This window comes from Chelmon rostratus, chromosome 1, assembly GCF_017976325.1.
Source record: "Chelmon rostratus isolate fCheRos1 chromosome 1, fCheRos1.pri, whole genome shotgun sequence".
Classification (NCBI taxonomy): Eukaryota; Metazoa; Chordata; class Actinopteri; order Chaetodontiformes; family Chaetodontidae; genus Chelmon; species Chelmon rostratus.
In genome coordinates this window covers 28598109-28612330 of record NC_055658.1, presented here as the reverse complement: position 1 = coordinate 28612330, position 14222 = coordinate 28598109, and the positions used below count along the sequence as shown (strand labels likewise).

The following is a 14222-nucleotide window of genomic DNA, read 5'->3' as shown; positions in this document are numbered from 1 at the left end:
ACATCAGCACAACTTCTCACATTAAGCATTCATTGAGTCATTGTTGCGTATGCTTTTACACTGAAAGAACTTTGTTTTTGTTCACTTCAGATGGTCCAAAGGCTTACAACACAAATACAACATTTTGACCTCTAGCTCTGATTGAAAAACACAACAAATACATATTTTTACTTTACATATATGCAGTGGTGCATGTACTTAATAGTACTCTACACTTACTCTGCTATATTTCAGAGGAAAATATAGCATTTCTTACTCCACTACATTTACTTGACAGCCATTACTTCAGATTTTACTGACAAAATAAAGAATGATGCACTTTTACCTGATGCACTGTATATATATACTGTGTAGTATATAAGGTAAATATGGTCCACCTCAACCACCCACAACATTAAATGCTTCTTGCACATTGCTGCGTCAATATTAACGATCCAATAATGATGGAAAAGGGGGGGAAATATTCAGATCCTTTACTCAGTAAAAGTAGCCACATTGCAATATAAATATACTCCAACAATCCTGGAGCGGAAATGCCAGATTATGTTGGAGCAGTATCTTTAATTCAGAAAGTTTAGGCACTCCTGGTCAAATTTTTATGTGACATTGAATGATTGAGTGAGTGAAAGATGGCCTGATTTCCAAATGGTATAAAGTTAAAGATGACACATTTCTTTAATATTTCAAGTGAGATTACTTTTTTTATTTCCATCTTCTACAGTTTTAAAATAACAATAAAGGAAAAGCTTTGGGCACCCTGCATCATCAGTATCAGTATCACAGCTTGTAAAGGCTGTTTGTAGACATCTGAGAGTCTTTCAGTTCTTGTTTGGGGGATTTTCATCCATTCTTACCTGCAAAAGGCTTCTAGTTGCTATTCTTTGGCTGTCTTGCTCTGCTGAGGTCTATCCACTGAGTTCTGATGATGTTTAGTTTGGGGGACTGTGAAGGCCACTGCAAAACCTTCAGCTTGAGCCTGAGAGGCAGCCCTTTGTGGAATTTGAGGTGTGTTTAGGATCATTATCCTGCTGTAGAAGCCATCCTCTTGCCATCTTCAGCTTTTTTTTACAGACAGAGTGATGCTTGATTGCAGAATTTGCTGGTATTTAACTGAATCCATTCTCCCCTCCCTGCGCCGCTGGCTGCAACACAAGCCCGAAGCATGATCGATCCACCCCCATGATTAACATTTGGAGGGGTGTTCTTTTCAAGAAACCGCTGCACAGTCAAACAGCGCACCACCACCTCAGAGTCTGCTAAATCTTCCTGAAGGTCATTTGCATTCAGTAATCAACGTAATCAACAGTAACTAGGAATTAATCAACATTCATATAAAATAATTTCTAATTACATAAAAAACGCATGGGGTTTGGTGCTGTTTTAAAGTACTGTAACTGACATCATATTGACCAGCATCAATATGAGTTTAATGTCTACATGAGACACAAAGGTGCTGAGGACAAACCTGAATCAATGTGTGGACAGACATCATGAATGCAGATGTTTCTATACAAGACACAGCTGTGTTTGATGCAAATGATGTGACTCAAATGCAACATGAGGGATTATCTTTTGGAAAACGGGGGGTTTAATTTATTTGCCTTTCCAGCACGACCAGGCCTCTCGGAAAGTTTTCTTGGTCCTGCAGACCTGAACCTGATCTCCTGCCATTTCTACATTACAGCTACCTGGACACGCTTTGTGAGTCTCCTCATAGCCTTCTCCTGCTTTGTGGGCATCAATTTCTTTAATTTTGTAATTCTCAGAGTGCTGGCCAGCAAGATTTGAGAAGTCAGAGTATTTATGAAGTCTAGAAATTGCATCATCAGCTATCTATCTGGACAGAATAGCAACGACGTGCTGGGTTTGTGATGTGTTTCTGGCGGCTGTGTGTGGTTACACGGGGACAGATGGGTGGTCGACTTCACTGAACCAGGCTGCTGTGCTGCAGCTGCTGGTGCCTCCCTGGTGTTTTGGTTGATGAGGTGTAGTTTGTGTCTCCAAATGAGGAGTGTGTGTGGCAGACGCCCCTCTGATACATTATTAATAGCTGTTACACTCCAGGCGCTGTTCTTTTTCTCTCTGTTGAATTTCAGTTTTTCTCTTTCACTCAATCTAGAAATCCCCCCGTTACAGCCTTGCTTTCTTTCCTGTACGTCTCTGTATCATTTTCCACTTGCTCGACGCCCTGCTGCTGCTCCGTCTCCTCATTGTTCTCTTCCAGCACCATCGGCATCTCTGACTCGGCCGGCTATCGCACCGTTGACGACTTTTATCCTCTGTGCCACGACGACCAAAGAGTGCCAGCTGCTCGCGAATGAGCAAAATGCAGTGATTACCTGGTTTGGAGACGGAGACGGCAGATTTATTTTATTTCAGTTTAATAGCCTTTTCTCTGTCTCTGGTGTTCATTTAGAAGAGGGAATGAGACTGAGCTGAATTTGATAACGCTGTTTTCTCAGTAGCTTGCACAAATGAAACAAGATAAGAAGTGAAGTTTGAAAGTGATTTGGCAGAAAACGGGGAGAAATGGATTCTCTGATGATTTAGTGAAGCTTTGCGGCGGGCTGCTGAGGTTTGCTGCAAAACGAGGACAGAGTTGGATGAGAAGATCGATATCACTCTCATATCTGTCGGTTAAATGTGGAGTTATAGCCAGCGGCCAATTAGCTTAGCTTAGCACAAAAACAGTAAACGGGGGAAACAGACGGCCGAGCTTTGTCCGAACTTGACAGAATTCACCTACCAGCACCTCTGAAGCTCCTTAATTAATGTGAGATTTTGTCTTGAAGGCTTTTTGTTGGAAGCTAAGAGTCTTTCAGTTCCCATTATGGGGATTTTCACCCATTCTTAGCTACAAAAGGCTTCTAGTTGAGATGATACATGATAAAGTTCCAGATGTTGGCGCATAAATGTCGACCAGTTTCCATCTCATCATCATCATCATCCCATAATATCAAAAAGTAACCACTATAATATTGTCACTGGCCTTAATGCTGCTTTCTGCTGTTCCCTGTTTTCCAGCATCTCTGTGACGCTGAATGTGACACATCAGTTAAAAAAAACAGAGGCAAACTTGTCAACTGACAGTGGGAAAGGAATAAATCACCTATATTTAGCAAAAACCTGCATATATGTACTAATTTTGGTGTGAAAGAGGAATTAGTAAGCTATCGAGGTGCTGGTCAGGCAATCGCTTTGCTCTTTGTGTAGGTTTTAGTGGCATCTAGTGGTGAGGTTGCAGATTGCAACCAATTCACCCCTCCCTTTTCTCCCTTTTCCAAGCATGTAGGAGAACCAACAGGGGCCACGGAAAACAAGAAAGGTGCCCTCTGGAGTCGGTGTTTGGTTTGTCTGTTCTGGGCTACTGTGGAAACACGGTGGTGCAACATGGCGGACTTCGTGGAGCAGGACCTGCTCATTCAAAAACACAACCATTCTTATTTTCACACTAACGGAAACATACTCATCAATATTATATTCCCCTCAATCCTTTACACTGGTCTTTAACTGTATATTTACAGACAGATATGAGAGTTGTATTGATTTTCTCATCTTCAACTTACTGCCAGAAAGCAATAAAAGTGTATCTCCCCAAATATCAAACTGCTTTTAGACTCAGACTTTGGAAGAAAGTCACTGATCAAGGTGAAAAGATCTCCCACCTCAAAAACCGTGAGTACGTAAATTGTCAAGTTGGACTCTTAAATAGTGCAGCAGGTGTCTTGTCTCTGTTTTCTTTTCACTGGATGCTTCCACATCCAATTTCTCTTTTCCCACCTCCTCCGAGACCCCCACACAACACACAAACAAATCCAATAAAGCAGGGTTCAGCGGAGTGTTAATTTCATCAAGTGGGTAAATTTATGGACAGCATAAAGCCCGTGGGCCCCCGGACGCCGCAGTCCCAGCGATTCACTGTAATGTTATCGCGGCCATCTCAAAGGCGTCTGAATGGCAGCAGAGAGGCTGAAGAGGCCATGATGAGACTGAGCATATCGAGTCTATGCAGGGCTAATCACAGGCCTGGGAGACAGACGCGCTGTCAGGAGGGACAGTAATATCATTAATGTTGAGAGGAGGGGAGGAATGAGCTGCGTGGGGTGACGTGTGTGGCTGTGAGGGAGAAATTATGGCGGGGTTGTATAAATGCCAGAAGGTAATGAAAAATGCAAGCGGGTGGCAGGAGATACAGTCCTTCTCAGGTGTCTGCGCTCCTCTCTGGATCAGAATAGCCTAATTAGGATAAATTATTAATCAGGATTGTTTTTCTTCTCAGCAGTTTCACAGAGATGACGTTCAGCATGAACAAACTGTTTCAGTCACGGAGCTGCTTTTCAACGGACACGAGCAGCCGAACCACAGTGAATGATTCTACGTACGACGCCACCAGAAATACAGAATTATATACTTTTAATATATATGACTCAACCTTGTCTTCAAAATTTAAAGGCAGCGTTAATGAAATTCTGGAGACAGAGAACTTCTCAAAGACGAAATGGTTTGATCGTGGGTTTTATCTCGAGCAGACGGACATAACAAACGTCATTTGTCATCCTTCATTGCATGACCGCAATGAAAGGATTACATGGATGATTAAATCAATAAATTTGTCATTCCACTGATTAATATCAACTTGTTTTCGTATTGGAAATACCTTTTTATTGTATGTTTCTTGTTTCATTATCATCTTTAAATATATAGCGTATATGTGTATGTATGTATGCGTTTGTATGTGGAAGATTGCAGAAATAGTTTAAAATGTTGTGGCCTCTTCCAAGAAAATTAGTGTAAAACTACAATATATCTTAAAAAAAAATTATGGAATAAGACTGCAAGTAGTGGATGTTGTCAGTATCGATTAATCTGATAAATTCTCCATTAATCAATTAACTGTTTTGTCTATAAAATAGTGAAAAATGCTTTCGTCGTATAACTCATTTTGTATTCAGTTTTTGATCACATAAGACAAAGAAATGATGGAAACAATAAATGTTTTGTATATTCTCTTGACAAATAGCTAAAACCACTTATTGATTCTAAAATGACTGCAGATTAATTTTCTATCGATTGAATTGATGACTTGTATCAGCTCTAAAATGGACATGAAGGATGATGAGCCAGCCACACATCTGTATTAGAAAGAGATTGGACCAGACGTTTAACAAAAATGCATTTATTTTTTTTTTTACACCTTTAAAAAGCAAAATTTTTAAAGCACAAAGATTTACTCTGTATATAAACAACTCTCTTCCTTGGACTAAAAAATGGTAGCATTTGCACATTGTGCTTTGATTGCAAAGTCTGTACAACCGCTCTGGGTTTCCTGTGGTGTCACAACCCCAGTAAACATTTTATTGCATAAATCACATTTGACCTCAGTGGTCATATGCTGAAGTCTTTCATGAATAGTGTGGAAAATAGAAAAAAAAAATACCACTAAGATGAGAGAAAAGAAGTTCTCATACCTGTAACACAGTGAACAATAATAGCAGCTTCATTAAATGAAGGCGTTGAAAAGAAAATACAACCGAAAAGATGTGACAACAAACGGCAGTTGTGCTTTTGTCTAACTAGCAAAACACCTCACTCTGCAAATCATTCCAACAAATGACGAAATGGTACGAGCGCACGCTCCAAAACAAACAAAAAAAAGAAGGAAAAAGCAGGAGAATTTGCAGCTATTGGCCCATTTGCCTTCAGAACAGTAGCTGACTAAATGCTAATCTCTAGTTGCACACATCCCCTTCACGATAAGCAAGTTTTACACATCTTATTTTTGCTATTAGCTATTCACCCTACATTTGAAAAACTAGCATTTCCCAAAAGGCAGTGTCTCTCTGTGGCGTCTCCGAGGAGACCTGACGTCATTAAATGCTGAATGGAGATCGGTTCGCACAAAAATATACAAATTCAAATATACTTGAATCGATGACTTTGGTATAAACAAAATGGACATAAAACTTCCAGTCCTGAATGTTCCCTTTAAACTACATATTCCTACGTGTCCTGTCAACACGGCAAAGTCTGGTTCACGCACGTGTTCATGGGGAGGAAATGCCACCAGGAAAATGAGCAAAGCAAAGATCAGCAAGCATCCGAAAAAAAAGTGCACTCACACCTCTTCTCTGGGAAAACATTTTCTCTTTCAACAAAAAAAAAAACAAAATCCACAGGATAAACCTCTAAGACGGAGGACTGGGGCCACTGCTTTGAAAAAACGCTAACATTTCAAGAATAAAGTCAAAATATATTCTTTAAAAAAGGTCATATTTTGAGAAAAAAAAGTTGCAATGTTACAAGAAAAACAAAGTCATTATCAGAATAAAGTCATATTTTATGGGGAGGTTGCTACGAGGACAAAAAGCTGGGAGGGTGGATCACATGTGACTGCTGCATCTTTTCCTCCAACTGTACAAAACAGTGTAATAACACAACACGTACTGTACTGCACAGTTTGGACTTTTCCTCGCTTCTCTTATAAATCTTAATATTCTGATTTTACTCTTAAAATATTCTATTTCTTTTCTCCAAATCTTTCTGAAGTTGCCCCCAGCACTCTGCTCTAAATACTCACTTAGTTTCTGGATGCAAGAAGTTGAGTTACGGATGACGCCGTGAGGTCGGGAAGATGTACTTCTTTTGATTTGGCCTTAAAAGCTCGCAGCTTTGAAAGCGGACTGCGTGGGAAAAAGGTTTTTCATCGCAAAGTTCAAAGTTCAAAGCCAGTTTTCTGAAGATGACCACCGACACCTTCAGAAGAACAAAGCAGCGCGATTCTCCCGCGTCCCATTAATAATCTTTAAAGCAGATCGATGAAAGCCTCATTAATGCTGAGGGCTCCACTTTGTTTTCTTTGTGAGTGAGTGCTGACTCATCCCCGACTAGCGACTGTACTGCGTGCAGGCTCTCCAGCCTATTAGCCGGGTGAATTGTGAGTGTCTTGGCGAGCCGGTTTCTCCTCGTACAGCGGTCAACAGGGCAGCGCTGAGATTAAAAACGCTGAGTTCATGCACCCGCGACAGCTGAGAGGAGCAGCGAGAGCCTGCTGGGACTGACAGCCTCTTTATGTTTGTCAAGAATTTACCTCGACCTTCAGCACTCCTGGCATTGTCTATTTAAATGTTGTAAATTGACAGTGAAGCGTCTGCTGCCCACACATCTATCCACCCGAATACACAACACATACATCTACACCACCTACACTTGTATCCTGCAATTATCATCTGCAAGTACGAGTCATAGAAGAAGGGCTTTTCAGACGAGTTTCCAAGCAAGTAACAATCTAAAAAAAAAGGTCAAAAGGGCATAAAATGTAGCTACAACTAATGGCGCTGGTGTTCAGACCACATAAAGGTTTTTAAAGATTTTAACAATGGAAAGTTCAGGGACTCGTCTGAGCATTGGTTTAAAAAGTGTCCTGTGTACATTGGCTGAGAGGAGCTTACAATGACGCTGCAGGGACTATTCAGACTGATCTGCACGAAGCTTTTGTGTCTTATTTATTAGGGGCGAGCACATTAATCAACTTTAATCAAAACTCTATTCTAATCTGTAGTTCCTTGTCAGAATAGTCGCAAAGATCTGAAGAAATGATTTACTATGAGAGGCGTCTCACATGTGCGGTATAGTCTGCACACTGGGATCAAGTGATCACGCTCATGAACAAGTTAAATGCATGTCAGTCAGAATCTGAATCTGTTTTCCAGCTTCATCCAAACTGAGCGAATGTGAAGAACAAGGCGACGCTGACTGGATCAGGAGACAATCCAGGATCTCTGATGTGGAAAATTTACGCTCTACAAACTGAGCTGAACTCGAAATGTTGCACGACTTTTTGTAGCTGTCTGCACCGGCACGTGAATTATTAAGTTTTTCTGCGACCGGCCGACAGACTTCAGTGGGTTTTGGTTGCAGCTGAGAACGCTGGCACAGATCTACTGGACCTCAAACTTCACATAAAGGTACCAGCATTAGACAAGCTTCAGCGCGGACGGCTAATTAGGATGAATTATTAATCTGGATGTTTTTAAAGATTGCTGTGGGCCTGATGGGTTTATCTCAGGGAATGTGGCGGCGTGCTACCTGCAGTCTTCCGTGTCTCAACTGAAACACAGGTGTAAGTCAGACCACGTGCGTCTGCACAGGAGCCGAACACAGTGGAATTGTGGGTAGGAAGCACAGAGAGCCTCTGGTAGTGGAGCCGGCTTAACCACGGAACATCAAACATGATGGTTTGAGGTGTTTATTCCTCAGAGCTAATTTCAAGCGGCCTGACAGACTAATCCACGACTTAATATTTATTATAAGAAAAAAATATTTAAAGGAGTTAAGCCCAATAAAGACATAACAATATAATCCCCCCCAAAATAATTTGTGACTATTTTACTGTGTTTCAGGGCCTCAGAAAAGAAGTGGAAGCTGGCGGTTTGGAAGCATTAAGCGTGTGACTCTTCAGCAGCCAAATTAATTAACCTCACCTAACATCTTCAATATGGTCCACTTAAAAAAATCGCCTCGATTTCAAACTTGAAGGTTTTGAGGATTGTGGGGGAAAAAAAGTGGCAGCGGAGAAATAAAATCAAGAATGTTTATATTGTACTTTATATTGATAAAAGTATATTTTTGGTAGCATTCTTCTCAAAATAATTTATAATATATTCTACTTCTTTTTACAGTTTATTTGTGTCAATAAAGTTTGCAAATCTGGCTAAAATGGTAAAAAAAAATACAACCGGAGAAGAGACTTGTGGTGGATGCATCGACGAATGTAGTTTAGTTTCACAATTCAATTCTCTAACATCATATATTGTCACTTTAAACACACACACGCGCGCGCACACACACACGCACCTCTCTGAAACTAGGTCTGTGCATAATTACAAACACTAGCTCAAGGAAAAAACAGGCGAGGAGAGCTACAGTCAGTGCTGCAGAAAATATAAAACCTGCAACAGAGCACACGAGAAACGTTTAGTGTTGAGAGCTGCAGCTCAATAAACTCATACTTTAGATAATGAACCTCGACCAGGACTGGGACGCACACAGACACACAGACACACACACACAGACACACACACACAGACACACACACAGACACACAGACACACACACACACACACACACACACACACACATACACACACACACAATGTGAGCATCCGCCTCACATTCAGTCATCAAGGTCTCACACATGAAGGATAATCAAGCGTTCAGTCGTCAGCTCAGCTGTATTCTATACGTGGGTTACTGCTCGTCTAGTTGTGCTTGGCACGGATCCCTTTTAAGTAGTTTTTCCAGCGCTTGACCACATCCTTGAAGATGGGAGAGCTGTCTATGGATGCCACCAGCTGCAGCTGGTTAATGTGCGTGGTGTGATAGTCCCAGCGGGCCAGGTTGGGCGCGGTGCCCAGCATGAAGTGGCGCAGGTCGTAGATGCTCCCGGACCCGGTGTCAAAGAGCGGCAGCATGGCCTTCAGCGACTCCATGCCACGGCTGAACAGCTGCCCGGCCTCCCTGCCGAGCTTCTCTCCGGCGGTCTCAGTCAAGTCAAAGAGTCCCAGCAGGGAGTAGATGAAACCGTTGAGAACAAAGGAGCTGGGCGTGGTGGGGTATTCTTCATACCAGTCGTATTTGTTCATGAACACGGCTTTGACCCCGTGCTGCGCTGAAGGCACCTTGTAGGGTCCTACTGCCTTGAGGGCAGCGTTGAGGTAAGCCTGGTCCTTGGTGAGGAGGTAGGCTCTCACCAGGGTGGACATGGCCTGGCCCTGAGCCATGGCCGAGTACCAGCCGGGCTCCAGAGGCCGGAAGCCTTCGCCCAGTTTACGGGTGACCATGATGGGCCAGCCACCCCGTTCGTCCTGGTTGCGAAGCAGCCAGTCGCTGGCGGCAAAGAAGGCGGCCATGTGGGCAGTGGTGGAGATAGTAACGTTGTCAACAAAGCCACGCCCATGTAGGACGAGTCGCACCACCCGCCTGGGCATGATCTGAGGAGGACACGAAGGTAGACAAAATAATGAATGGAATTAGGATTATCATCTCTACATGTAAGTATTTCAGTTCTAATAATGACATAACCTGCTTCAAAGCTCTCATGATGAATACATCCAAACATGAACTTTATTAAACTCGACATTTAATTGACAAATTTGATAAAAAATCTGTTTAAAATGATGCTACAATAGTTATTGAGCTGATAGTTTTGATCATACCACTAAGTCAAATGCAGCTTTAAGATCAGAAATCAAATATGATTCATTATGTTCTGTCCAGTTTTAGGCCTGTAACCAACGATGATTTTCATCATTGATGAATCTGTTGATTATGTTCTTGATTAATCAATAAACCAGCTCTCAGTTTCAGCTCTTGTCCAGTTTCAAACCTGATTCTGAAAGAGTTGGGATGCTGGGACACAAATAAAACAGAATGTGAAATGAATGAATGTCAAATGAAAACAACACAAAGACAATCTGTTTAATGTCTGACCTCATCAGCTTCATTGATTTTTGTAAATATCTGCTTATTCTGAATCTGATGCAGCAACATGTTTCAAACCAGTTGGGACAGGACCAACAAAAGACTGAACGCTCCAAGAACACCTGTTTGGATCATTCCACAGGTAAACAGGTGGATTGTATGAAACGAGCATCCTGAAAGGGTCACATGATTGTATAAATGATGTCACCACATCGACTCAGGAACACTTTGTAAAACTGTTGTCAGTTTCCATCATGTCCCAACTTTTTTTGTTGTACATAGTTATTAGAACACAGGCGTTTCATCAAAGGCACCAACCTTTGTGGCCTTCACAGCCTTGGTGTTGGACAGACCGACGCCCTTCCTGAGGTCGGTGAGCAGGTCTCGGGTCAGAGTGCTCCAGGCGGTCCGTGAACCGACGCCGTAGGTGATGTCGCGGTCTTTGAAGGCGATGAGCTGCGTGTTGGTCACGTAGTGGATGGTGAAGGGCGGACCCTTCTCTGTGGTTTCCAGGACTACGGACACACTGCCGTTGGAGACGAACTTGACGTCCAGGCTGAGGATGAAGTCTTTGGAGTTGCCCAGCTGGAGGGACACGCCTTCTGAGGACTCTGTGGTGGTGGGGGGAGGAGGGTGGGTGCGGCAGATAAATGGGGGAGGTGTTAAAAATGTGTATAATGAATAGAAACTGTCGGAGAAAGAAGTTTTACTCCATTTCTTCAACTGCATTTGGTCAGAAACAAACAACTAACCTCATTTGACTGATTTTCTGAACTTCTGACGATAAGCAGATCGTCTATTTTTGGCAGACTGACTGGAAGCCTTTCCAGTGTGTCTGTCTCCTTTAACACACTCGCCTTTGATGGCGTGTTTCTATGATAGCTTGTCTTTTTTCTCGTGCTCCAAAGACACATTCGATACTCGCATTTTCGAATGATCAATAACAGTCTGATACCTTCAGAAAAATCCTGCCATTAAAACCGTTCTCTTTATTACCGAGGATGCTTGTCTTGTTGTCATCCCTGTGAAGAGACGAGCTTTGTGTGTGCGTGTAGGCGAGAGTCTGAAACGCTCACACAGGGACAAGCTCCTCATGGGATGTACAGTACAGATGTGTCACTGCACACTGAGCTTAATTAGAAGGAGCACAGACGGGAGGAAAGAGGGGGAGGAGAAGAACAGTCGCAGGGAGACGGAACGAGAGAGCGAAAGAAGTTGTTGATGCACTGCGGTAACTTTTCAATTTGCATCTCCACATCTCATCCCTACAAAGCTCACCAAAGATGCGAACTCAGAGGATATTCAGCTTCCACTGTGCCACCGCTCCTCTTCCATTATATCAGCTCTGTGCCAGGCACTTCAGTTACTGTTCTGAATTCATTTCAAAGCCCTAAAGCGCTAACAGCCTCCAGAATGATCTCTCCTTTGGCCTTGTTACTCGGCCTGCACAGCAAAAAAACAAACAAACAAACCAAAAACAAAAAACAAAAAAACCTCTTCTCATCAAGGCTCCCCAAAGCATAAAGAGAGGACAGAGTGTAGGAGTCAGGAAAATGGAGGGTAATGGAATGATGGGCCCTTAAAGCCAGCCTGAGACTGAAGAGAGTGAAAATGAGCCAATAGCGAGAAGACAATTGAGAATCAGAGACAGAGAGACGTCACGTGACACGAGCTGAGAAAGCAGAGGCAGGCGAAGCCGTCTGAGACACAAAGGCAGTCGATCAGGAGGAGAATGAAGGAGAGAGCCAGCCTGGCAGGGGCCTCTGGATGACTACGGCTCTTTAATGCACTCATAAATCCATTACTTAAGGCAATGCAGAGAGTAAGTGGATTTGTACTCTGGCCCCGTGATTACTCTGGCATCAATAAAGGATGGGCAGGGAATATAGACGAGATTCCACCTCCTCTGCTCTGCTTTGCTTCCTGGCTGTTTAGCAATGAGGCAGGAGGCCGAGACGACACGCAGCATGAAATATATCAGCACCAGCACCCCGCCTGTACACATGGGTGGGCATGTTAAAGGAACACTGGAAAACACATGTATGCTATGTGTTGTGCATGCAGGGATACAAAAGACCCCGGCGACAGGACGACAGTCAGGGCACGTGTGATTGTTCATCCACATCCCACACCAGAGCGGCGGCGCGGGACACACACTGCGTATAAAAAGTACTCACCGTCTCGGGAGGTGTTTTAGGGCTGCAAATAACAATTATTTTCATTATCGATTAATCAGCCAATTATTTTCTTGATCAATCTATTCCATCGTCCGTGAAATGATGGAAAATAGTGAAACACGCACATTATAATTTCCCGGAGCTCAAGTTGACTAATTAAAATTGTTTAAAATAGTCAACAGTCCAAAACTTATTCAATTTACGATCATGTATGACAAAGATATAGACAAATCCCCACATTTCACAAGCTGAAACCATCCAATTGTTGGCATTTCTGTTTAAAAAAATGACAGAATAGATTAAACGATTATCAAATTAGATGCTGGTAAATTTCTTTTGATTGACTCCATTAATCGTTTCATCTCTACATGTTTTATTGTCTCCACCGCTGAATCAAAGTAGATTTAATGTGGCTTTTGACGCCACTGTACATCAAAAGTCCCTTTAAAAGTGACAGAAATTCATGACAAATATAGAATACAAAACACATGCTCGCGTTAGTGTTCAATGTATTTACATTCAGTAATAATCTCTCTCTATGGTGGTTTGTATTGATAGCTGTGGAGTCCTCATTTCTGCAGTGGATTCAGATTGCCTACTTATCACGTCACCACGGTTAGCCTCGTCAGCGATGTTTATGAAAAATGCGTCGTCAGCAGTCATTTTGGTTTTGATGAGCGAGGTAATAGCAGCAATTGCAGGTTAAACAAAAAGGATCTTACTCTTCAACAAAAAGATCTCTGTTGGGATCATTTCCACGTTCTCATATGCTTACAATAACAATCGAGGCCCGTCAGCGGCAAAAACGCTCTTTTAGTGGACGTATATTGATGGGATGCGACCTGTTTCACGGCCGCTGGCTGCAGGGCTCTCGCTCAATACTGGGCCAGTTTAAAAAAATTGTCTCCATTAGCCACTGACACCACTTTTAAACACAATTAGTGGATATATGCAGGTTTTTAAATGAGGGTAAACCTGCTAAAAATAGGCGATTGACAGAAGACAAATTTGCCTGGAAAATAGGGAACAATGGAAATCAGCATGGAGGCCGTTGGTGACGTTTCTGGTTATATCTTTTACCGAGCTGACAATTTTATAGCCAGATATCAGGCAATATTTAGGCACTGATGTCCAGAGCTTCAACATGCCTCACCATTGCGCCGGAAATAAGGTAAAAATCTGCCTGCATCGTGCGGAGCTGGAGCTGCTAAATATTCAAGACTACTGCAGAGTGATTTGACCTGCCAATGAATGCCAATGGCACCTTTTGTTTTCCTATTGAACACAAAAGCCAGATATTAGTAGGTGTTAGTGTGCTTTTTGTCCAGTGGGAGAGAGGCCTTAGACACAAAAACATGGAACAACCATGTCCAGGTTCAGGTGGTGACAGCTGTCTAATTCTGCCGGGGTTTGGTTCGTGCAAGCTGCATTTCTGAACTATCGGCCGACCACCAGGGGATGTAGAACATAAAGGCGCTCAGTGGCGGGCAGTGTTCGCACAGCAGTGTGCAGATGGTAGATGGTAGGTTATTATCAGGGGACAGACGATTGATCCACTTGTCAGAG

The 14222-nt window shown here is 42.7% G+C and overlaps 1 protein-coding gene across 1 annotated transcript in view; it reads right to left on the bottom strand.

Annotated features, from left to right (window-relative positions):
* Nucleotides 1–5179: 5179 nt before the first annotated feature.
* The window catches only part of glceb (glucuronic acid epimerase b), a 54174-nt gene continuing 45131 nt past the window's right edge, over nucleotides 5180–14222 (bottom strand). Inside the window, exons 5-6 of the mRNA XM_041937492.1 lie at nucleotides 10798–11090; nucleotides 5180–9989 (exon numbers count right to left, since the gene is read on the bottom strand). Of these exons, the coding sequence (XP_041793426.1) occupies nucleotides 9258–9989; nucleotides 10798–11090 (1025 nt within the window). The 3' untranslated portion in view covers nucleotides 5180–9257. The remainder of the gene's footprint in view (nucleotides 9990–10797; nucleotides 11091–14222) is intronic.